General features: G+C 54.4%; 1 protein-coding gene across 1 annotated transcript; it reads left to right on the plus strand.

The window, feature by feature from the left end:
- The first annotated feature begins 1,109 nt into the window (after positions 1-1,109).
- On the plus strand, positions 1,110-13,945 carry ZBTB47 (zinc finger and BTB domain containing 47). The gene is made up of 6 exons (XM_044252477.1): positions 1,110-1,221; positions 4,824-6,395; positions 7,996-8,143; positions 9,291-9,406; positions 10,042-10,186; positions 10,439-13,945. Exons 1-6 carry the CDS (start codon positions 1,219-1,221, stop codon positions 10,798-10,800), a joined length of 2,346 nt encoding a protein of 781 aa, XP_044108412.1. The 5' UTR covers positions 1,110-1,218; the 3' UTR covers positions 10,801-13,945.
- Positions 13,946-23,968: the final 10,023 nt, after the last annotated feature.

The raw sequence follows: 23,968 nt of genomic DNA on the forward strand, positions 1-23,968 counted from the left end.
GCATTGGAATGATAACATGGGCCACACGAGAGGCCCACAGAGGCTCCCTCTCCACCCTGGTGGCTCAGCTACCACCTAGGCCCTGCCAGGCCAGCGCCCTGTGGTCCCCACCCTGCCGCCTGCTCAGGCTGGCAGCGTTCCTTTGCAGCCTCCTGCCAGCACGGCTTGCCCCCTGCCCCCACTAGTGTCCATGCCAGAGCAGCATTCCGCCGGCCTGGCTGCATCTCCCCAGCAGAGGCTGAGCGGGGAGGCTACTCAGCAGTGGTCGGGTCACACGGGGGAGGGGTGCAGTGCCCCCCCTCCCGCCCCCGGCCTCTGGCCCTCACACCGCTCATCTTGCCTGGGCCCGCCACCTTCAAGGCTGGCTTGCTGCTGCTGTAGTCTGAGCTCTTGTACCTCCCGCCCTAGCGTGGGCGCGAGCAGCCAGAGGAGGTCACCAGGTAGGTATGGGTCAACCAGCACAGAGCAAAATGAGCCCTGGGCTGTCCTGGGCTAGGGGTGGTGGGGGCCAGGCTAGCTGGAGATCCCAGACTCACCCTCAGGTCAAAGCGGCCCAGGCCAGAGGGTGGGGGTGGTGAGCGAGGCTAGGGTACGGGGGTTCGGTCTCTCAGCTTGGGGTCGCTCAGGGGAGCAGGTGGAAGGCTTTCGGCAGCTGGTTGGGGAGTGGGCGCGCCCAGCTTCCCGATTTCAGGGCCGCCTCCTACTCCGACCCCGCCTCTGTGGCGCAGCTGGAAGGCACCTAGATTAGACTCTGGGACGAACTTCCCGGCAGAAAGGGGGCTCGGCGCAGGAGAGTGAGACCGGGGCCCATCGGCTGGGATGGGAGCAATGAGACCTGGCTGGAAGCCCCGGCGGCCCGAGGCAGAGCAGGCTGCGGTGGAACCGCGCACACCACGCGTGTCCGCGCCCCCCGCCGGCACGCAGGGCGGCCTGGCCCTTTAAGCGTCCAGACGGCGGCCCCAGCTGACGCGCGGGCTCCAATCGGCGCCCCGCGCCCCCCGCCCGCCGCGCCCGAGGCTCTGGGGCCGCAGCTGCTCGGCGGCTGGACTCGCCGCGGCCCTGCGCCTCCGCCCGCCCGGCCGCGCCCCCGGGGGCCATGGTCGCGGGGCCCTGCGCGGGGGCGGCCCCCAGCGCGGCGCTTCATGGAGCGGCCCCGGCCCGGCCGCCGGGGGCAGCGCGATCCCGCGGGGCCCTGTGAGCCCCCAGCGCCACGGCACCATGGTACGCAAGGCCCTGCCTGTCCCCCCGCTTATCCGCCCACCTGCCCGCTCTGCCCTCCCGAGCGGACGGCCCGCCGGCTCCAGGTGGAGGAGTTGGAGGGATCTTCTCCCTCGCCGAGTCTCCCCGGCCCCTTCTCTCGGGTCCCCGCGGGCCAGGAATGCGGCTCTTTGGCGCGGCCCTCGGCGGGGAGGGGGTTAAATTCCTGGGGTGGGGGCCCGGGCGCGAGAGGCTGAGGTCTTACTCTGCACCCGCGGAGGGGGGCGCTTCTCTGAGCCTAGGACGGCGCCGCCCTCGGACTGGGTGATGGGGGGAGGGGGGAGGTCGGATTCCCGCCTGGGCCTTGGGCCACGTGGGCGCTGGAGCCGCCCTGCCTGGGGATTTGGGGCGACTGGGCCAAGCGGGGTGTGTTGGGGCGGACGTCCTCAGCTCCTGTCCAAACTACTGTGTGACCTTGGGCCAGTCCTCTGCCCTCTCTGGGCCTGTGTCCTGGGAAAGGAGTGGGGCCATGAGTGCAGAAGAGGCTGGCACAGACACCCCTTCTCCAAAAGGAGGCGCCTGGGAGTCATGAACGTATGCCCCCTTGCTCAGTGTGGGTGCCCCCCTCCCCACACCGGGCTGCTGGGCAGTAAGGATTGGCGTGGGCGTTTGGGAGGTGGTGCAGATGCCTGCCCAGGTTTCATCCCAGTGCTTCCAGGAAGGCACTGGGACAGGCTAGGGAGCCTGTGGGGCTTCATGGCACAAAGATAGGGTACCCCTTCGAAGCAGAAGGCTTTGGCCCTGGCAGGCCGTCAAGGCAGAAGTCCCTGGCACCTGGCCTCTCCCCACCCCACCCCCAGCCCCACCCCCAATGTCGCTTGCAAATAGAGTTTGAGGGCTTGAAACCCCCTGGCAGTGGGAGTCCAAACCACTCCTCTGGTCTAGCATCTCAGGTCCTCCTGGGCTGGACTTGAGGGTGGGGTGTATGGCTTCAGCTGGCCCCCATGATAGGGAGGCATGTGTGCAGTTTCAGGGAACTGGCCCATCTGGCTGGGTTGGGGGGGACAGTGCAGCTGGTGGGCCTTGTATGGGAGGTGCCAGGCAGGGTTGCGGCGGGGGACAGTGAGCCCTGCTGAGGTAGTTGAAGGGTTATGGACTTCCAGCAGCATGGGTGTGCCCTGTCAAGGAAGTCCAGGCAGGGTGCCTGGTGGAGACTCTTGGGCCCTTCCAGGGTGCAGAGTGACTCTGGCTTGGGGCTTTTCTGGCATGGGAACAGAGTCTTTGGGGCACCCAGTATTCGCTGAGCTAACCCCTCCTTCCCTGCTGAGATCAGGGGGCCCTGGCACCAGATCTGCGCACAGAAATGTCAGGCACTGCCTTTTTTTTTTTCCAGCGCCAGGTAGGCACTGGGGGGCATTCTTTGATGGGAGAGCAGAGAGGACTGGGGGCCCTGTGGCCTAGGATGTCCTCCCCTCAACAGACCTGGCTTGAACGGGCCTTTATCCAAGCCACTTCTGCCCCTATCTGGCCCCTGGTGGCCCTTAGGCGCCCCGTCACAGCCCAGGTTGCACGCTGCCCTCTCAAGGACCTGCAGGTGGTGGGGGTAATGGCGGGGTCCCGGCAAGCACAGCTGGTCCTCTGAGTCAGAGGTTCCCCAGATGCCTCTTCCTGCTTTTTCAGGCATCAAAAGCCAAGAAATCCATCCACCGGGAGGGGTGTCCAGTCCTGCCCAGCAGGGAAGGGCTGGCCTTAAGCAGAGCTGGGAGTCTAGGGGTTCTGCCACTGCCCACTGTGCGACCCTCCTGTTCTGAGCCTCGGTTTCCCCATCTGTGCAATAGAGTTTTGTCCCAGAAGATGAATCAGAATGAGTCAGAGGAGAGAGATGGGAGGGACTTGGCACCATGTCCCTGTTAGATTGGCCCAGCCTGGACAGGCCAGCAGTCCTGAGACAGAGGGGGCAGACGGGTGGCTTCTTGGCTGAGGAGAGGGAGGCGTAGGAGAACTCAAGGGAGGTAGTGTCCGTGGTCAAGAGTGGCCAGACCGGGATTGGAGAGCATTGGGTGGGTGCTGCCGGACGTGGCTGGGTATGCAGTGGTGGGGTGGGGGGCCAGGGACAGATCTGGAAGCACGTTGCCCCTGAGGCTCTTTGAGGTTCATCCTGAGACCCCAGTCTGATTCTCATTTAGGCAACTGAGAAGGTGAACCCAGATATCACCTCCCCCCTCCCAGCCCAGTCTGGGCCCACCACTGCTGCCCCACCAGTGGAAGGACTAGCATGGAGGGTTGGGGTGGGCTGTGGATGGATGGACTTGCAGGGAGGTGCTTGGGGGAGAAAAACTGATGGCTCTGTGGCAGTGAGGCAAGGTACCCCTCAAATACAGGAGGCTCTGACCCAGCTCAACAGGGCCTAAGGATGGCCAGAAACTGGAACGTGCAGACTTAGTCCAGCCAGGCAAGTGATCCATAGACGGTAACTGAAAAACTCTGCCCTGGACCCGGGCAAGGGAGTGGGCAGCCTGCTTCTCAGTGCTGGCCATCTTTTGGGAAAGCTGCTGTGGAGGACCCAGGAATGATTAATCCAGCCCTTATTCTGGACAATTCACAGGGGCTGGTTGTGGCTCAGGAGCCTGATAATCTGACCCATCAGACTTTGAGGGCCTCTCTGGGGCTCCAAAGTTCCCAGGTAGTGCAGCTTCCAAGATGGGGCCATCTCCGAGCCTCTGTGCCTGGACCACACCTGACCTGGGCTCTGGGGGCCTAGGGGGAAGAGGGTCTAGGGCAGGCCTTGGGGGCCTCCTGTCTCTAAGCCTGGTGGACAGAAAACACAGCAGTGTCCTTCTACCTCCACAGAACCCCTGTGTGAGGGGGAGATGCCGACAGCCAGGCCTGAGGCCCTGGGCAGCCGCCTGGCCCAGTAAGGAAGGGCTGCCTAGATCCCACCGGCCTCCTCTAGCAGGGCAGGAAGACCAAGGTCTGGGCCTGGATTTCTTCCCAAGAATTTCTATCCCTGCAAAGCCTTAGGCCCAGGCCTTGAGCCCACTGCTGGTGAGGTGAGGGGTTCCTAGGTACTATTCCTGGGGCACAGTAGCAGCCAGAGGCCAAGCAGTGAGCCAGTGAGCCTTTCATTCTGGAGGGGCCTGGGGTCGGGCAGGCGTGGCTTTATTTGTGCGTGTGAGGGAGAGAATCCACAGAGCTCAGGAACTGCTGAAGGAATGCTTGTTCCTGGGGTGGCACCCTCGCCCCAGTTTGCCCGGACTGGCCCAGTGTTAGCATGGAAAGCCCCTAAGTCCCACGCACTCTGGGATGCCAGTGACCCTCGTCCCTGTTCCTTCCTCTTCCCTTCCCTGCCCAGGAGGACTTCCTGTCTCACAGGGAAGAGCTGGACGCCCAGAAAAGTTAACCAACTCACTCAGGAGCTGCCTGTCGTGATTGGAATCTGAGTTCTGAGGGGCAGCTGGCTTGGGCCCGAGCCCTGGCTCCCCGCGTCCTGGCCAGAGCTTCGGCTCCTTTTCTAGAACACGGAAACTGGAGTACCGGACAGGCTGCCTCCTGCACGGTGGGTGCTGCCCGGGTTGCTGGCCTTGACCTGACCTGTGCCCTCTGCTCCCCCCCTCCGCCCCTCGCAGTTGCTGGTTGAGAAGACGACAGACTCACCGGCGGCCGAGTTCTCGCTGGTGGAGGACGTGGCCCTGCACTTTGCCTGCTTGATGGGCCGCCTGAACGAGCAGCGCCTCTTCCAGCCCGACCTCTGCGACGTGGACCTGGTGCTGGTCCCCCAGCGCAGCGTCTTCCCGGCACACAAGGGCGTGCTGGCTGCCTACAGCCAGTTCTTCCACTCGCTCTTCACCCAGAACAAGCAGCTGCAGCGTGTGGAGCTGTCCCTGGAGGCGCTGGCCCCCGGCGGCCTGCAGCAGATCCTCAACTTTATCTACACGTCCAAGCTGCTGGTCAACGCGGCCAACGTGCACGAGGTGCTCAGCGCCGCCTCGTTGCTGCAGATGGCCGACATCGCCGCGTCCTGCCAGGAGCTGCTGGACGCCCGCTCCCTGGGTCCCCCGGGCCCCAGCGCCGTGGCCCTGGCCCCGCCGGCCACCGGGGGCTGCACCCCGGCTGCACCCCCCTACTACTGCGACATCAAGCAGGAGGCAGACGCCCCGGGCCTGCCCAAGATCTATGCCCGTGAGGGCCCCGACCCCTACTCTGTGCGTGTTGAAGACGGGGCTGGGACTGCGGGGGGCCCGGTGCCGGCCACCATCGGGCCAGCTCAGCCCTTCTTCAAGGAGGAGAAGGAGGGTGGTGCCGAGGAGGCCGGTGGGCCCCCAGGCAGCCTCTGTAAGCTGGAGGGCGGGGAGGGGCTGGAGGAAGAGCTTGGGGGTTCCGGCACCTACAGCCGCCGGGAGCAGTCCCAGATCATCGTGGAGGTGAACCTCAACAACCAGACTCTGCACGTGTCTACGGGGCCTGAGGGCAAGCCAGGCTCCACCACAGGCCCGGCCACCATGGTGCTGGGCCGGGAGGACGGGCTGCAGAGACACTCAGAGGACGAGGAGGAGGAAGAGGAGGAGGAGGAAGAGGAGGAAGAGGAGGAGGAAGAGGAGGGTGGCGGCAGTGGAGGGGAGGAAGAGGAAGAGGAAGAAGAGGAGGGTGGCAGTCAGGGAGAGGAAGAAGAAGAGGAGGAGGAAGGGCACAGTGAGCCAGAGGAGGAAGAGGATGAGGAAGAGGAAGGGCACAGTGAGCAGGATCAAGAGAGCTCAGAAGAAGAGGAAGAGGAGGAAGAAGGGGGTGACACAGGAAGCAGGCAGGGGCCGGCGGGGCGGCGGGGCAGCAGGGCAGAGCCCCCTCCCCACAGCCGCATGGCCACACGGTCTCGAGAGAACGCCCGACGCCGAGGCCCCGCTGAGCCCGAGGAGGCCAGGCCTCGGGGTGGGAAGAGGCCCAAGCCTGCTCCAGGGGGAGCCCCTGCGGCGGCCCGAGGGCCACAGGCCACTGACGGGGTGGGGGCCAAGGTGAAGCTGGAAGAGAAGCAGCACCACCCGTGTCAGAAGTGCCCTCGAGTCTTCAACAACCGTTGGTACCTGGAGAAGCACATGAACGTGACCCACAGCCGCATGCAGATCTGTGACCAGTGTGGCAAGCGCTTCCTGCTAGAGAGCGAGCTGCTACTGCACCGGCAGACAGACTGTGAGCGCAACATCCAGGTGGGCCTGGGGGGCTCCTCCTAGGGCAGGTGGGGCAGGACTGGGCTGGAGGGCCGAAGGCTGGCCCCCTAGGCCGCGTCCCCAGGGTTCTGCTGCCTGCCGTGCCCAGACACACTTACCCCTGGCCCATGGGGCCAACCTGGGCCCAGGGTGGTGAGCACTCGGGGGAGAACACCAAGGAGGGCTTCCTGGAGGAAGCAGCTAGACCTCGGCTTTGGCACATGGTGACTTGCAGATCGGACAGGAACAAATAGTACTCTTGGCCAGAGGGGCAGAGGGGAGGATCAGAGGAGGGAGTTGTCTGAGTACTTGAGGCTGGTGGATAGCTAGCTCTGAGGAGGGGTGAGCCTGTGTTTTAGTAAATACTAAGGCTGCTGGAAGGCCATCAGGGCCACCATGCATAGTTTCTCAGGCTGGGCTCCGCACAGAAGCCCAGACGAGGAGGGGCAGGGTTTGCCTGGAGGGGGCGCCATTTCCACTTGCACAGAGGCTGAATAGAGCCAGGGGGTGGCCCGGAGGAGGAAGCCCCTGCTGTCAGCTCTTTGGAGATGCCAGCTGGCCTGGGCTTGGGAAGAGGGATTGGATGAGAAATTTGGGAAAAGCAGGGGCTGCCGGGGCCAAGCAGGGGGCTGGGCTGGCTGCCAGGCCTCGTCGGCCTGAGTGTGCGCCAGCTCTGCCTCCCAGGGTGCAGGCAGCACAGGGCCCGCCAGGCTGCTTTTTATCCCTTCTGGCCACGAAGGGGTTGTGGGGGCAGCAGGTAGGCAAGTGCTAATTGCCTGAGCTAATTGTTAATTGCAGTGCCCTGTGGAGAAAGTGTTACCTGGAGGGTTACCTGGTCTCCTGCCCCGCCCTCCTGCACCTGTTCCCACTTGCCTGCCCGCTGGGCTCCCCTTTGTCTCTCCACTGCACACACCCGAACCTTCCTTTTGGAGGGGAAAGCTGCATGTGCCTCTTCTGACCTGGGCACCTTGACCTGAGTCCAGTTCTGCCCCAGTCCTGACCTGCTCCAACCCTCTGGAAGTGTCTCCTGTGGGGATGGGGAAGACAAGAGGAGGAGGGGAGCATGGCCCCTGGGGTTCCCACTACCATCCCATTTCCTCATGGGACCCAGGACTCCTGCAGCTCCCCACCCCAGCCAGTACTTTGGCACCTCTCTTCTTCGGGATCTCCAGGGTGTCGGGGCACAAGTCTTGGCAGAGAAGAGGCCAGACGTGGGATCTGAGAAGGGCTTCTCCATGCACTGTGCGCAGCTTCCTGACACACTGTGGCCCTTCGGCCAGTTATGTGTTTCTCCTCGGTAGACAGGTGCCTTGTTGAAATGAGCACGGAGTCAGGGCTTCCTGTATAGGGGGTCCCTGACCTGAGTCCAGTTCAAGGGTAAGGAAGGGCCCCAGGCCGCAGCCCAGGGTAGGTGGGCATCTTTTTAGGGAGTTACCATCCCCAACTCCCAGAAAGTCAGATCTGGCAGGCTGCTGGACGTTGAGGGCTCTCCCTCCAGCACAGTCCACGTGCAGAAACTGAGGTCCAGAGAGGGGCAGATTGTCCCAGGGCACACAGTCCTGACGAAGGACCCAGGGCCTAACATCCTCTCCCTTTGCAGTGTGTGACGTGTGGCAAAGCTTTTAAAAAGCTCTGGTCTCTCCATGAGCACAACAAGATCGTGCATGGCTATGCAGAGAAGAAGTTCTCATGTGAGATCTGCGAGAAGAAGTTCTACACCATGGCCCATGTGCGCAAGCACATGGTTGGTAAGTCTGGCCCCGGGAGAGTATGGGGTTTGGGGTCAGAGCTGGGCCAGCTGCTGGTTTTGCTGGGAAGGACTTCTCATCCCAGTGCAGTGTGAAGGTGTGTGGAGGCCCCTCTCAACTGGGAAGCCTGGGAAGACTTGTTGCAGTGGCAGGTGTGACCTGGATAGGCTCAGAGGTTGGGGCTACCATGTACGGTTGGGCAGTTTGGACACTGAGCAAGCGTTCCAGGACAAGATGGAAGGGGGCGCCCAGAATCCAGCTGGCACACTGCTAACTAGACTGTGTGTCTTAGCATGGGGTTTTAGCCACCAGGGAAAGAAGTACCTTTTCCTAAATTACACAGAATGCCATATGGGCTGACACAGGCCCTTTCTCAGTTTGATGAGAACTGTGCCTCTCATTTTTTTCTCACCTTATGGCCCTTATAGGCCTTCAGGCTCCACTAAATGAGGAGGCCCCCACAAATGTGTGCTGGGCTCCTCCTCTGTCTTGGGATGGCTGTCCCTCCCCTCTAGGAGGGCCTGACTGGCAGTCTGGTGTTTGAGTGGCCCTCCTTTCTTTGCCAGCTTCAGGTCTGGGGCTCAAGAGAGGTGTGGCCCCGGGCCAGGTCTTACCCCTTTCTCTAGCCTCCTGGGAGCTGGGACCTTGGAGTGGAAGTCCTGGCCAGGAGCATGTTGCATAGCCCAGGACCGGCAGTCTTCCTGGGCTCGGCTTTCCCAGCTCTGAGCTGTAAAGGGAACTCTCTGGCCCCAGTCACTTCCTTGAAGACCTTCCTTGAAGAGTTTGTTTGTCCTTATCTGTCCGTGGTTTTGGGGGGGAACACAGCCATTCCCTCTGGACTGCCCAGTGTCATCCCCTGTAAAGCCCACCTTTGAGATTCAGTACCACTTCTGGCCTCTCTCCGTAGGACACTGTGAGGCGCACAGAGGCAGTGCGGAGAGCCAGTGGCAGGGCCAGGGTCTGAGCAGAAGCCAGTACTGCTTGGGGTCCTTGCCCCAAAGTCAGCCCCAGGTGCTAGACCAAGGCTCTGAGGCAGACCGTGAGGCAGAGGGGCCTCCCAGGAGGCCCAGTATGGGAGGTGGCCAGGTAGGGATCCCCTAGGAGCGGCCGTGGAGGTCGCTCTGAGACATAATGGCCTGCCCCACAGCCCACACCAAGGACATGCCCTTCACCTGCGAGACCTGTGGGAAATCCTTCAAACGAAGCATGTCTCTCAAAGTGCACTCACTGCAGCACTCTGGGGAGAAACCCTTCCGGTGCGAGGTGAGTGCCATTCTCCACCTGCCCCAGGGGCCACCCTGGACCCGCAGGGGTCAGGAGCAGCAGCTGTTTCACAACCAGGGGGCAGTGGAGTCCAGGATTCAGAAAGAGGGGTGGCCCCCCTGGTGTCTGTGGCCCCCACTTCCCACAGCGTTCTGACCCCACCGCTGCCCCCTTGCCCCCCTCCCACCCCCACCCTCAGCCAGCCCTCCCTGACCCAACCCCCACACAGTCATGGTGGGCCCTGCTCTTGGGCTGCCACCAGGCAGGGACAGACTGTCTGGAGAGGTCCAGAGAGGCACATCTTGGGCAGAGCAGTGAAAGAGTTGCAGGCTGCGGGGTGGGGGGTGGTGGTGGAGGGGGACAGTGTTCCAACAAGGAGCAAGGATGGGGGGGCTTGGCCTTACGCAGGAGGGCCTTATGCAGGACGACTCCCTCCATTCTATGGCCTTTCCCCACTTCCTGCCTTCCCTTCGGGCCTGGGCCCTGGTGGCCGTTAGTGCCTTCTCTGCCCCATGCCCCCTGCCCCAGGAGCCCCTTCCTGTGTGTGTCCGCCCTGGGCCCCTAAGTCCCCACAGCTGCTCCCCACCTTCTGCTCCCCACCTTGCGCCTGGGCCTCACCTTCCCCCCACCCGCAGAACTGCAATGAGCGCTTCCAGTACAAGTACCAGCTGCGCTCCCACATGAGCATCCACATCGGCCACAAGCAGTTCATGTGCCAGTGGTGCGGCAAGGACTTCAACATGAAGCAGTACTTCGATGAGCACATGAAGACCCACACAGGTACGCGCGCCTCCCGACGGCGGGGTGGGGGTGGCGTACAAGGCTGCAGGGGTACCCCCTTCCCACACCCCGGCACTGCCACAGGATGCCTGCCTGCGTGCGATGGCCCCAGCCGTGCCCCTTCTCCACTCCGTTCACCCTTCTCGGGGGCTCAGCGCCGTCCTCCGCACCTCTCCCTGGGCAGGGAGGCCCCGCGGGTACCGGGGTGCGCCAACTTCTCGGTAACGCCCCTCTGCCCGTGCCAACGCCCAGGGGAGAAGCCGTACATCTGTGAGATCTGTGGCAAGAGCTTCACCAGCCGCCCCAACATGAAGCGGCACCGACGCACACACACTGGCGAGAAGCCGTACCCCTGCGACGTCTGCGGCCAGCGCTTCCGCTTCTCCAACATGCTCAAGGCGCACAAGGAGAAATGCTTCCGCGTCAGTCACCCCCTGGCCGGCGACGGCCCCCCTTCCGGCCCCGGCCTGGCCCCGGCCCAGCCTCCCACGCACACGCTGCCCCTGCTCCCAGGGCTGCCCCAGACCCTGCCTCCCCCGCCCCACCTGCCGCCCCCACCTCCACTCTTCTCTACCACTGCCACTCCCGGCGGGAGGATGAGCGCCAACAACTGACTGCGGGAGGGCACACCGGGGTCTGGAGCCCCCCGGGCCGCCTCTGGGAGGGACCCCAGCCCGCCCCTCCTGCCTGGGGTCGGACAGCGACATCGGCCACCCCCACCTCCAGACGTGGCTGGACCTGTACCGCTTGAGGCCACTGGCCATGGGGGTGTGCAGGCTGGTAGCCCCCTGTGCGGGGTGGGGGAGAACCTCACTCCCAAGTGCCCCCCCTTTCAGTGACTCCTTGAAGCCTTTGCCTTTTCTTTTCTTTCTTTCTTTCTTTCTTTTTTTTTTTTTTGGAAGTGAAGGAAAAGGAAAAGAGCAACCTATTTGCAGCACGCCCTCCAGGTGAGGGGGGTGCTGGAGGCGGCAGGTACAGCAGGGAGGGCGGGCCTGGGAGCAGGTGTGACGGGTCACTCGCCTGAGGCCTGAGCTGAAGGGCGTTGGCCAGGCAAGCCCGGGTCAGCTTCAGTGACTCATCTCAGCTTCCCTTGTGCCCCCTAACTTGTTCCCTCATCTTGGAGGCTGTGGGGAAAAGTTGGGGTGTCAGCCTCCCTGGAAGGAGTCGTGGATCCCGTCTGAGGGCTGTGGACACTGAGGCAGGGCTTGAGTGTGGATGCCCACGAGTGTGTCGTGGGGGGAGTGGCGAACTGTGAAGGCTGCAGACCCAACTTTGCACCGTGTGCAGTGGGGCAGGCAGGGGCTGGACCCCATGCGTTTGCTCTCTCACCCACCACCTTGCCGGCAGGCACAGGGATCCCTGAGCTGTACCAGATGCCTCGAGATCCCTAAATCCAGGAGAAGACATAACCCCAGAAGCTGCTGGGCCATGGGGGGCTGGGGCCTTGGCCCCAGGTGGGCAGACGGGCTGGCTCCCGCAGCTCCAGATGCCGGGGACTACAGTCCCAAGAGTCCCTGCGACTGGGTGAACCCCAAGGGCAGGCCCTGAGAAGGAGGCCATGTTTGAAGGTTTCAAGGTGCTATCAGTGGGGCAGGGGGCAGGGCAGCTATTCATAGCGCACCCGGGTCCTCACGAGCTGCCCTGGTTGTCTCTCCCGTGCCAGAGGAGATGTTTGTGTCTGTCTCCATCCCTGCTCTGAAGGCAGAGGCCTCGTCTTCTTCCTGGGCCTGGCCACAACCCACTCCAGGCCGGTGTGCGGCCTCCCTGTCCTTGCAGGGCCTCTGCACCATGGGCAGGGAGCCTTTAGCCCTGGTGATGAGAGGCAAGTACACATTCAGGCCCCAGGGTGGGGGGTCAGGGTTCTGGGGGAGCCCCAGCCTGTGCTCAACACTTGCCCCCATGAGGCCAGCACTAATAGGACACCCTTTTTGTTGTCATTTAACGTCTTCATTCCTGCCTCACAAATGGGGAGGAAGGTTCCATAAGCTACGTTTCCTAGTTAAGCTCTTTCCTTTTGTGTTTATACAGTTTTGTTTGTTATACTCTGCACCTTAAACCCCCACAACTACCCTCACACTACCACCTTCCCAAGCATGGCTGGAGTGGGAAGAGGCCTAAGCCCAAGGAGGACAGTGGCAGGGGGCGGGGTTGGGAGTGGGGGACTGGGCCCCATCAGCCCAAGGGCTGAGGGGGTGGGAACCCCTCTGACCTCCTTGTGAGGCCCATGGCACTGGGTGGGGGCTGGGGACATTTTAATCATCAATAAACGAAGCACTTTATTCTGTACAGATGTGGGCAGGTCCAAGAAGCCCAAGTGATTTGAGGATTTATAATCCAAGCTACACACCCCCAGATTGTTCTCCGGATGCACAGGGGGCAGTGCCCTGGCCTAGTTGCATTTGGGGCTGCAGCAGGAGTATTCCAAGTCAGAGCCTCCAGACGTACCCTCAGAACAATCCTGCTGTCCTTCGGAGAGAGAAGATGGGCCCCTCACTGAGAGAGGACGCGTGCCTCCCTTTCTGGCTCCCAGTTCTGCAGCTCCCTTACCCCAAGGCTGGGGGTTTTAGACTCCCGCTGTACTATAGCTCCCTCTTCTGCACCCCTTGATCTCTGGGCTTCCATGACGTCCTCAGGGTCCCCCCATACACACACACACTCTCTCCGTTTCCTCCTTTTCCTTGCTATTTCTAACCTCTGGTCCCAGGGCCTGGCAGCTCTTCCGAACTGGCTCACATTTTCCCCAAGAAATTTGATCTCCCCCGATTTGCTGTATGTCAGGACCCCTATGGGTTCCCCAACCCCTGTCACTGACACCAGTGTCTCCCATGGGGACTGGTGGCCTTATCACCAGCTAGCCCCACTGCAGCCTTAGTGAGGGAGCCTGGGGGGTTCTGGCCAGGCCAGGTCCCTGTGTGGCCACACTTTGATAAGCAGAGACGAGATGGGTATGGGGCAGGGGAGGATACCTGGTGTGGAAACCCTCTCCCATGACTTGGGTTCCCTGTTCTAATACACCTCTCCTCTGAGGGCAGGGGTCCAGGCGGCAGGCTGGGCTCTGGTCACAGTGGTCATTATAGCTGTGGGTGGGCACAGCCAAACCCTCCTGGGAGGCCCCTGTCCCAGCGGTGACAGGAGCCCTGGTCCCTGGTGCTAAATGCTCTCTTCCACTTGGGCCAGTGTGGGTGGGAGCTCCTTTCCAGCCAGATCACAAGGGTCTGAAGCAATAATGGAACCTCATCAGTGCCAGTGTGGGCAGGGGTTCTCATTTTACCAGCTTTTACATTTCCTTTTTATTTTTAAAATAAATAAACGAGCACCTAGATGTGGGATTAAGAGGACCAGGGCCGCATACCCACTTCCTGGGGCTGGTGGCGGGGAAGCAGGGTTGGGACCATCACCACCCGCTGGAGATGTGCTGGGGGTGGGGAACCCCTCAGTCCAGATGGACTTTTCAGCCCATTTGGCCAGAACTCAGGTCGGAAACCTGGGTCTGCTCCCTCCTCTGCTCCCCATGGGCTCCCTGGTCTTGGGCCAGCTGGGGGTGAACAGAGAGATGAGGCGGGGCCTCAAACAGGGGCTAGAGGGCAGTCTCTGACCTTGCCATGTAAGGCCACAGCACCCCTCTGCGGGGGTTCCGTGATGGCAGAATGGCTGTGCCAGGTGTGTGGATGCTTGATGTCTGGGCCCCAAAGGCGTGGGGGATAGCAGGAGGTTGAGGACGAGAGTGAAGGCGAATAAAGTCAGTACAACTGTCCCTTGGCCCGGCCTCTTCTTTACATATTGCCTACCCTCTCCTCTGGCTGGAAAGACCTAGAGCACCTGCAGGCTTGCCATAGGCCTGGGCTTTAGGAACACCGAGAGTCAGGAGCTGAGGCAAGAACAGAGATGTACCCCCCAAGCGGATGTTTGATCCTGAGCTGGATGCAGAAGGGGATTCTAGGAGGAGAGAGATTCTGGGGTTGCTGACGCTGAGGTCCCTGAAGGCAGCCCCTGCAGAAGGCCAGAGCCCACAGGGAGCTCCAGGACAGCCCAGGCCACTCCTGCTCCTGAGCTCAGCAGTTAGCCGGCAAGGGCAGTTTGAAGCCGCTTGCTATCAGAGATGCTGACGTGAGCACCAGAGAGACAAAAGCTCAGATGGAAGGCAGCTAGTGGCCTCCAAAGAGGGAGCAGACAGTCCTCTGTGGGGACTCTAAGAATTAATTCCTTATGCAGGTGATCCATGGATCCTGGCTCCGTGCCGAGTGGAACTCTGGGCCCCCAGGACTGTGTGCTGAACGAGACCCCTGGCTTTGTGACCCTTGGCACAAGATGCATGTGGGGTCTGAGCAGGAGGGGCTGGGTAGATTCCTGAGCCAGAGACAAGATGCAGGTGCCCCCCATCATGTGAGGCTGGAGATGGGTGTGGGGGAGCTGGTCCTGTCCTAGGACAGGTTTCCTGTTCTTGTACACCACCCCTCCGAGGATAGGGGTTCAAATAGCAGGTCCTAGAATCTGGGAGCCTTTCCACACAGCCCTACTTCTTTGGCCAAAAGGAACTCACTCAGTTTCAGTCACCCTGAAAACAAGGCTTGCAGGTGAGCCTGAGGGCCTGGCTGCTCCCGCCAGTCTCGGGATTCTGCTTCTGTGTTTCTGCTCTCCACCAGTCTTGCCACCATCTGCTTGCATGACGCTTCTCTGCACAGTCTCTTCCTTCAGGTCCACCCCATCCCACCCCAATCATTCTAGTAACGTTCCCAACTTCCTGCTCCATTGTTGCTCAAGCACGAGTCTCACTGGGCTGGGAGGAAAAGGCCACAGGGTGGTGGTGGGCACCATGGCTGGTGTCCCTGGAACACTCGTTCTCCCCCGGTTTTGCTCTCTGGGACCAAACAGCTTGTTAATACCTCCTGTCCTGGAGCACGGGCCCTGTATTTACACCTGAGTCCCGGGGAAGGTGGGGAAGGCGAGCATGTCTTCTACTTCGGGCAGGTAGTGCTCGCGATCAGGAAAAGGTGGTCTAAAGTCATGGGGTGGCCACAAAGAGCCCCTCCCCGACCCCGAATCCTGGTTCTGGCTCCAGGCATTCTAAGAGAAACCATGGTGCATGCCTGCGCTCTGGACACAGGTCTGGAGTATACTGCCTCCTATAGGAAGCTCCCAGCCTGGCAAGGCCAAGTCGCTGGGCAGGTTCCATAATGGATTGTTCCCTAGGTGATGCCCCTCTTCCATAGCATCAGTGGCTCCTGGGCGAAGGGTAAGACCAGTACCTGCTGTGAGCCACGTGTGGCCCAATGCCACACAGCACTGTGCTGTGTAGAATCCCTGGGAAAATACCAATTTTTTACAATTAAAATTTTTCTTAGACATAGTTGAAAAAGTCAAATATTTCTGGAAGGCATTTTTTCTCTTAAATAGAAGTTGCAGTGGCCTGTATACCCTCTTTTCCCACTCTAAGTAGGTAATGTTCCAATCCAATTGGTATTTTTGGTGTCGACTTTCATGCCTATGAAATCATGTGTTCACTCCTACTTCCTGATGGATTCAGTGTTAGGTATCATTTATTGATTTCTTTCTTCAACATTCCCAACACACACACACACACACACACACAGAGAGAGAGAGAGAGAGAGCTTCTCTTTTCCTTTCTCCAAGCACATTTATATTATTATTTGGTTAGATTAACATGCAGTGTAAATACTATGACTATGTAATCGCTGATCTCAATCAAGCCATATCATAGAATATGATTCCTTTCCCTTTCCTATACAACTGTTCCCCTCCTCTCTTCAAAATGTAGTTCCTTCAGCTTCTGTGTCCCCAAAAACCCTGCCCTAAGGGTAACTCTCCTTCTCATAAGTGCACACACAACGGGTGTCCCATCATCTCCCTCTTGGCGGTGTCTCTCCAGAACCCTCGCTCATCTCTGGAGTGGTTGACTTCCCCCAGCTGTCATGGTGGGATCTCCCACCCTCCTGAGGACTCCCTTTGCCAGTTCCTAGATGCACCTCCCGTTCCCCTGAGTCCTCTATCTTCCTCGATCTGCGCTTGCTCCCTCAATTTGGTGAAGTGTGTCCTCCAGGGGCTTCCTGAGGAGGGGCTGATGGGCACGTGAAAAGCCATGGCCAGGCCCGATGTGATCGGTCCTTCCCTAGTCGCACAGGAGGCAGCAGACCTAGGGACCATCCTTACACGGCTTCATCATCACCACCACTCGAGAGCAGGGTGGCAAGACGACACTGGCATGCACCAAAGTGACGCCATCTCCCTTAAGGACACTTCGGCTTAAGAACAACCCCAGACCTACATTCCCTGTCACACTGCTGAGACTGGATCCCTTCAAGTTAACTACCGAAAACTAACCTCTAGAAGGTTTATGTCTTAGTGGACTACTTTTTTTTCTAACCCTGAAATGTAGCTTCTCTTCGGGACCACTTCAGGGAATGAAATTCTGAAGATCTTGACTACTTTTATTCTACCCTCACACGGGGATGACTTCGTGTGGGCACAGAACCCTCTCTTAAAAATTGTTTTCCCCTCAGGATTTTATTTTATTTTTAAGATTTTGTTTATTTTGAGAGAGAGCGCAAGAAGGGGAGGGGCTGAGAGAGAAGCAAGCTCCCTGCTGAGCAAGGAGTCCTCTGCCGGGCTCGATCCCAGGACTCCAGGATCATGACCTGAGCCGAAGGCACCCAGGCACCCTTCCCTCAGGGTTTTAGATGCCAGTGTTTCTGTTGGGAAGCCCGATCCTGTCTTGACCCCAATGCTGTGTAGGTGGCCTGCTTCTTGCTCTCTGAGGCCTTCAGGGCCTCTGCTCTGCCTCCAGCATTGTGAGCTGTCACAGCTAAGTCCCTGGTGTGGGTTTTTTCTCACCGAGTGAGCGCAGGACTCAGTGAGCCCTGTCGGTTCAGGAAAGTTATCTGAATTACGCCTTTAACCGTCTTTTTCTGTTTTTCTCTGTTCTTCAGCTCCTGTCATTTAGATGTTGGACCCCTTGGGCAGCTTCTCTCATTCTCTTACCCAGTATCATGGTCTTCATCTTTTTTCTTCTACTTTCTGGGAGATTTCCTCAAATGTGTTTTCTAAGCCTTCTAATGAGTATTACATTTCTGCCATTATAGTTTTCAATTTCCAAAAGTTCTTTGTTTCTCTGGGAGTTCCTTTTTTTTTTTTTTTTTAAGATTTTATTTATTTATTTGACAGAGAGAGAGAGAACACAAGTAGGCAGAGAGGCAGAAGCAGGCTACCCACGGAGCAGAGAGCCCAATGTGGGGCTCCATCCCAGGACCCTGGGATCATGACCTGAGGTGAAGGCAGAGGCTTAACCCACTGAGCCACCCAGGCACCCCAGGAAGTTCCTTTTTTATAGCATGTTTCCTTTTATGTAAGGATCTTTCTGATATTAATATTAGCAATGTGTGACTTTTTTCTGCTTCCAACTATTTTTTATCTATGTTGCCTCTAATTTCCTTTCCTTTCACTTGTTTTTTATGAGACTTTTTTAGAATGAGATTTTCCTTAAATGTTGGGTGACCTTTGATCACTTTCCTCATTGAAATTTTTATGGAAATAAGGGTACCTGTGTGGCTCAATCAGTTAATCGTCTGCCTTCAGCTCAGGTCATGAACCCAGGGTGCTGGAATCGAGCCTCATGTCAGATTCTGTGCTCGGTGGGCTGTCTGCTTCTCTTCCCTCTGCCCCTCCCCCCAACTCATGCTGTCTCTCTCTTTCTCTATCACAAATAAATGAGTAAAATTTTTTAAAAAGATTTTATTTATTTATTTGACAGACAGAGAGCCCAAGTAGGCGGAGAGGCAGGAGAAAGAGAGAGAAAGAGAGAAACAAGCTCCCTGCTGAGCAGAGAGCCCAATGCGGGGGCTCAATCCCAGGACCCTGAGATCATGACCTGAGCTGAAGGCAGAGGCTTAACCCACTAAGCCAACCAGGTGCCCAAAATCTTTTTTTTTTAAAGAAATTTTTATTGCAATTAGAGCCATACACAGCCATAAGAAATTATACAGAGAACCCTCTTTTTAAATTTTTTTTTAAATTTTTAAATTTTTTATTAACATTATCATAGCACTCACCATAGCACATACCTTCCCCAGTGTCCATAACCCAACTACCCTCTCCCTACCCGTCTCCCCCAGGCAACCCTCAGTTTGTTTTGTGAGATTAAGAGTCTCTTATGGTTTGTCTCCCTCTTGATCCCATCTTGTTTCATTTCAGAGAAATCTCTTATACGTTGTACCTAGGTTCCCCCAATGATAACGTTTTGCACAACTAGTACAATACCACAACCAAGACATCGACAGTCACATTCCACCAATCTTCTCCAGATTTCCTGTTTTACTTGTTCTCACTGGTGTGTGTATTTACTTCTTAGAATATTATCATACATGTATATTCACATATACACCACACCATGGAGACAGAGCATTCCAGAACCATGGGCTTCTATCTCTTGCCCTTTTTGCCCTCTTATAACTATACACAACCCCCTCTCTGTTCCGAGGCACTGGCAACCACTGATGTGGTGGTTGTCATTTAAAAATTTTTATCGTTTCAAAATGTTATATTAATGTGTATGGTATCTTTTGGGATTGACTTTCTGAACTCAGCCTAATTGCCTGGAGATTGACCCAAGTGACTGTGTATATCAATAGCTCATTCTTTTGTATGGCTGAGTAGTATTCTATAGTTCGTATGTACTACATTGTTCTGCTGAAGGAGAACAAGGCTGCTTCTCATTTTTTGCTAGTTCTCATACAGCTGCTATGAGTATTCCCGCATAGGTTTTGTATGAACGTAAGTGTTACTTTCTCGGGGATAAATGTCGCAGAGGACAATTGCTGGGTTATGTAAATAGTTGCTTGCTTAGTTTTATCAGAAACGGCCAAAGTATTTTTTTGTGAGGCTGTACCACTTTGCACCCCCACTAGCAATGTGTGAGGGATACAGTTTCTCTTCATCTTCACCAGCATTCGGGTGTTGTCACGATTTTTTATTTTAGATGCTCTGACAGATGTGCAGTGACATGGTGGTTTTAATTTGGATTTCCCCGATGAGTAATGATATCGGACATCTTTTCAGAGATGGTTTGCCATCTGTACATCATCTTGGACGAAATATCGGTTCGGGTCTTCTGCCTATTTTCCAGTTGCATTGTTGGTTTTCTTTTTTACTGTTGAGTTTTGAGATTTGCTTATGCGTCTAGATATTGCAAATACTTTCTCCCAGTCCAGAGCGTGTCTCTCGAGCCTTTTCCCATGGGCTTTTGCGGATCATAAGTTTTGTATTTTGATGAGGTCCAACTTACCAAATTCTCCTTTTATGGATCATGCTTTTGGTATTGGGTCTAAGAACTCTTTCTCTAGCCAAATGCCAAAGGTACTCTCCAGTTGTTGGTCCCCCCCCCAAAAAAAAGTTTAGTTTTTTTTCACATTTTAAATTTTTAAAAAAGATTTTATTTATTGATCTAACAGAGAGAGAGCAAGCATGCAAGTAGGGTGAGCAGCAGAGGGAAAGGGAGAAGCAGACATGCCGCTGAGCAATGAGCCCAATATAGGGCTCCGTCCCAGGACCCCGAAATCATGACCTGAGCTGAAGGTAGATGCTTAACCAACTGAGCCACCCAAACACCCGTTGTTTCACACTTTTTAAAAAAATGCTCACTTACTTTATTCTTTAGGAGCCAACTCTAGTCGTGGGACCAACAGTGCTATAGTTTTTTTTTTTTTTATTGTGGTAAAATACACATAACATAAAAGTCACCATCTTAACCCTTTCTAAGTGTATAGTCAGTGACAGCAAGCACATTCACACTGTTGTATAACCAGCCATCTACAGAACTCTTTTCATCTCCTAAAACTGAAACTCTCTACCCATTAAACCCTAACTCCCTACGCAGCCGCAGGCCACCACCAAGCCCTCACAACCACCATTTTACTTTCTGCCTCCATGATTTTGACTATGCTAGATACCTCACATTCGTGGAATCATACGATATTTGTCTTTTTCTTTCTTTTTTTTAAAAAAGATTTTATTTATTTATTTGACAGAGAGAGATCACAAGTAGGCAGAGGCAGGCAGAGAGAGAGAGGAGGAAGCAGGCTCCCTGCTGGGCAGAGAGCTCGATGCGGGGCTCGATCCCAGGACCCTGAGATCATGACCCGAGCCGAAGGCAGCGGCTTAACCCACTGAGCCACCCAGGCACCCCAGTATTTGTCTTTTTCTGACTGGCTTATTTCACTTACTATAATGTCCTCAAGGTTCACCCATGTTGTGGCATGTGTCAGAATGTCCTTCCCTTTTAAGGCTGAGTAGTGTTCCATTGTGTATAAACTATATTTTATTTCTCCATTCATACATTGATGGACATGTGGGTTGCTTCCATCTTTTGGTTGTTGGGAATCATGCTGCAATTCACACAGGTATACCTGTTTTTAAGACCTTTGGGTCTATAACCAGAAGTAGATTGCTAGAGCATATGGTAATTGTATTTTTAATTTTTTGATGAACCACCATACTGTTTTTCATAGTTTCAGTGTCTGTACCATTTTACATTCCCACTAACAGTACAGAGAATTCCAATTTCTGCACACCCCCACCAACATCTGTTTGTTTGTTAGTTTAGTTTGTTTGTTTTTAAATAGTAGCCATTCTAATGGGTGAGGTGGTATCTTGTGGTTTGTGTTTACATTTCCCTAGTGATGAGTGATGTTGAACAGCTATTCGTGTGCTTGTGGGCCTTTTGCACACCTTTTCAGAAAAAGGTTGAGGCAAGTCCTTTGCCCATTTTTTTTTTAAAGATTTTATTTTTAAGTAATCTCTACACCCAACTTGGGGGCTTGAACTCACAACCCTGAGAACAAGAGTCACACACTCTACCAACTGAGCCAGCCAGGCACCCCTATTTGCCCATTTTTAAAATCAGATTGTCTGTTTCATTGTTGTTGTTGACTCTTAGGCCTTCTTTATATTTTTTGGATATTAAAACTGTATATGATTTACAAATATATTCTACTATCCCATGGGTTGCCTTTTCTGTCAATTGTGTTCTTCCATATACAGAATTGTTAAATTTTTATATAGTTCAATCTGTTTTTTTTTCTTTTCGCCTGTGCTTTTGGTGTTGTATCCAAGAAATTGTCAGATCTGATGTCATGAAGTTTCACCCATATTTTCTTCTAAAAGCTTTCTAGTTTTTGCTCTTACATTTTGTGGTTATCTTTGGTTCTAAGACAAGGGTCCAACTTCATTCTTTAGGGTATGGATATCTGGTTCTCTGAACACCAGTTGTTGAAAAGAATATTTCTTTTCCTCATTGAATGGTTTTGGTACTTTTGCCACCAATCATTTGACCATATATGTGAGAGTTTATTTCTGGGCCCTCTGTTCTGTTCCACTGGTCTCTCTGTCTGATTTATGCCAGGACCACACAGTTTTGATTACTTTAGGTTTATAGTTAAGTTTTGGGAAAAAAAATGTGTGAGACCTCCAACTTTGTTATTCTTTTTCAAGGTTGTTTAAGATGTTTTACATTTTAAGCCCATGATCCATCTTGAGTTAATTTTTGTATAAGGTGTAAGATTAAGATTGAAAAATTTTTTTCCGCCTATGAATGTCTAATTGCTCCAGAACCATTGGTTGAAAAGTCTCTTTCCTCCTTTGACTTGCTTTTGACCTTTGTCAAACATCAGTTGAACATTAGTTGGATCTATTTCTGGGTCCTCTATTATGTTCCATTGATCTATGTGTCTGGTGCTCTGCCAATACCACACAATCCTGATGACTAGAGCACATAGGAAGCCTTAATATCAGGTAGAATGATTCCTCCCACTTCATTCTTCCTTGTCAAGATTGTTTTTACTATTCTAGGTCATGCACTTTTCTATACAAATTTTAGAATAAGCCTATATATGTCTATTAAAAATGTTTCTAGGACTTTCATAGGCATTGAATTAAACCTATAGTTCAGTTTGGGGAGAACTGTCATCTTTACTGTGTAGAGCCTTCTAATCCATGAACATAGTATGTTTCTCCCTTTATTTAGGTCTTCTATGATTTCTTTCATTAGCATTTGTAATTTTCAGCATGGTTCTTATATGTGGTTTATTAGGAATATTCATAAATATTTCAATATCTTTGGAGTGATTATAAATAGCATTGCTTTAAGTTTTGGTTTCTACATGTTCATTGTGAGCAGATGGAAATGCAGTTAATTTTTGTGGGTTGATCTCATATCCTCTGACATTGCTGAGGCTATTTATTAATTCCTAAAGGTCTTTTTTTTTTTTTTTTGGTAGATTGCCTGGAATTATTTATCTTTCATTCCAGATAGTTTCACCAGATATAGAATTCACCACTGACAGTTCTTTTAGTTCTTGAAGAATGTTGTGCCACTTCTTTTTGGCCTCCATGGTATCTGATGAAAAATCCACCATCACTTGAATTAGGGTTCCCCTATAGGTAATGTGTTTTTTCCTTTCTGGTTGCTTCCATGACTTTTTCTTTTGTCTTTAGTGTTTGGAAGTTTAATTATGATGTGTTTTGGCATGGATTTCTTTGGGTTTATCCCTGTTTGGGGTTTGCTTAGGCTATTGAATTTGCAGATTTGTGTCTTTCACCAAATTTTGGAAGTTTTCAGACTTTATTTCTTCAGTTACTCTTCCAGTCCCTCTCTTTTCTCCTCTGGGACTGTAATGATACAAATGGTGGATCTTTGGTTACTGTCTCATGGGCCCAAGATACCATCCATTGTTTTTGTTTTTGTTTTTTTTCACTCCACTCTCTCTCTGTTCTTTGGATTGGGTAAACCCTATTCACCTGTCCTCAAGTGGACTGATTTTATCCTCTGTTTGTGAGGCCATCCAGCAGGTCTTTATTTCTGTTCTTGTATTTTTCAGTTCTATTATTTCCATCTGGCTCTTCTATATAACTTCTATTTCTTTACTGAGATTTTCCCCTTTTCCAAATTTATTTCAAGAGCATTGTATTGATTGCTGAACCATTTTTATGATAGGTGCTTTAAAATCCTTTCCAGAAAATGTCAACATCTGATTAATGTCAACATCTGATTAATGTCACTGTTGGCATCAGCTGATGCTTTCTGCATTCAAGTAGTGATTTTCCTGGTTATTATTATGATGAGTAATTTTTTTTTTTACTGTACCCTGGACATTTTGGCTTTATGTTTAGAAGACTTCAGGTTCTATTTGGTTCTTTTTTTATAACAGGCAGTTGTCCTGTTTAAGTTTGGCATGCAGGTGCTGGCCTACTTTTGTGGGCTGCGGTTCCAACGAAAATTTAATTTTCAGAGACTTTGCTGTGTTATTTTCACCTGCTTGGTTTATCTGGTGCTTCTGGGGCTCCCACCTGTTCCTGCTACTGCTGCCAGAGAGAGCAGAAGGAGTTTCCCCAGGCCAGGTTGCCCAGGGTCCCTTGGCAGGGAGATGGGTCTCAGGCCAGATATGGAAGGACAGCGCTTTCCCTGGCTGCTTGTTGTTAGTGGGCTTCTGACACACTCCCCTTGCTGGTGATGCTGCATTTGTTTGGTATTGTCATTGGGACTCCTGTTCAGTTTGTGAGATGAATAAACCCACCCGGGTCATCCTTTGCTGGGTGTGTGTGAGGGAGACACCTGTTGCTGAGATGTTCCTTCATTCTTAGATTCCCAAACCAATTAGTCATCCTTCTTCCATCTTTCTGAGTTACCTTTTAATTGCCTCTTGCGTATCTCCATGGTTTATCATTGTACTTAACAGAGAAGAATGGGGAGAAATGAGTCCCATATTGTGTAGGCCA

Source organism: Neovison vison, chromosome 6, assembly GCF_020171115.1.
Source record: "Neovison vison isolate M4711 chromosome 6, ASM_NN_V1, whole genome shotgun sequence".
Taxonomy (NCBI): Eukaryota; Metazoa; Chordata; class Mammalia; order Carnivora; family Mustelidae; genus Neogale; species Neogale vison.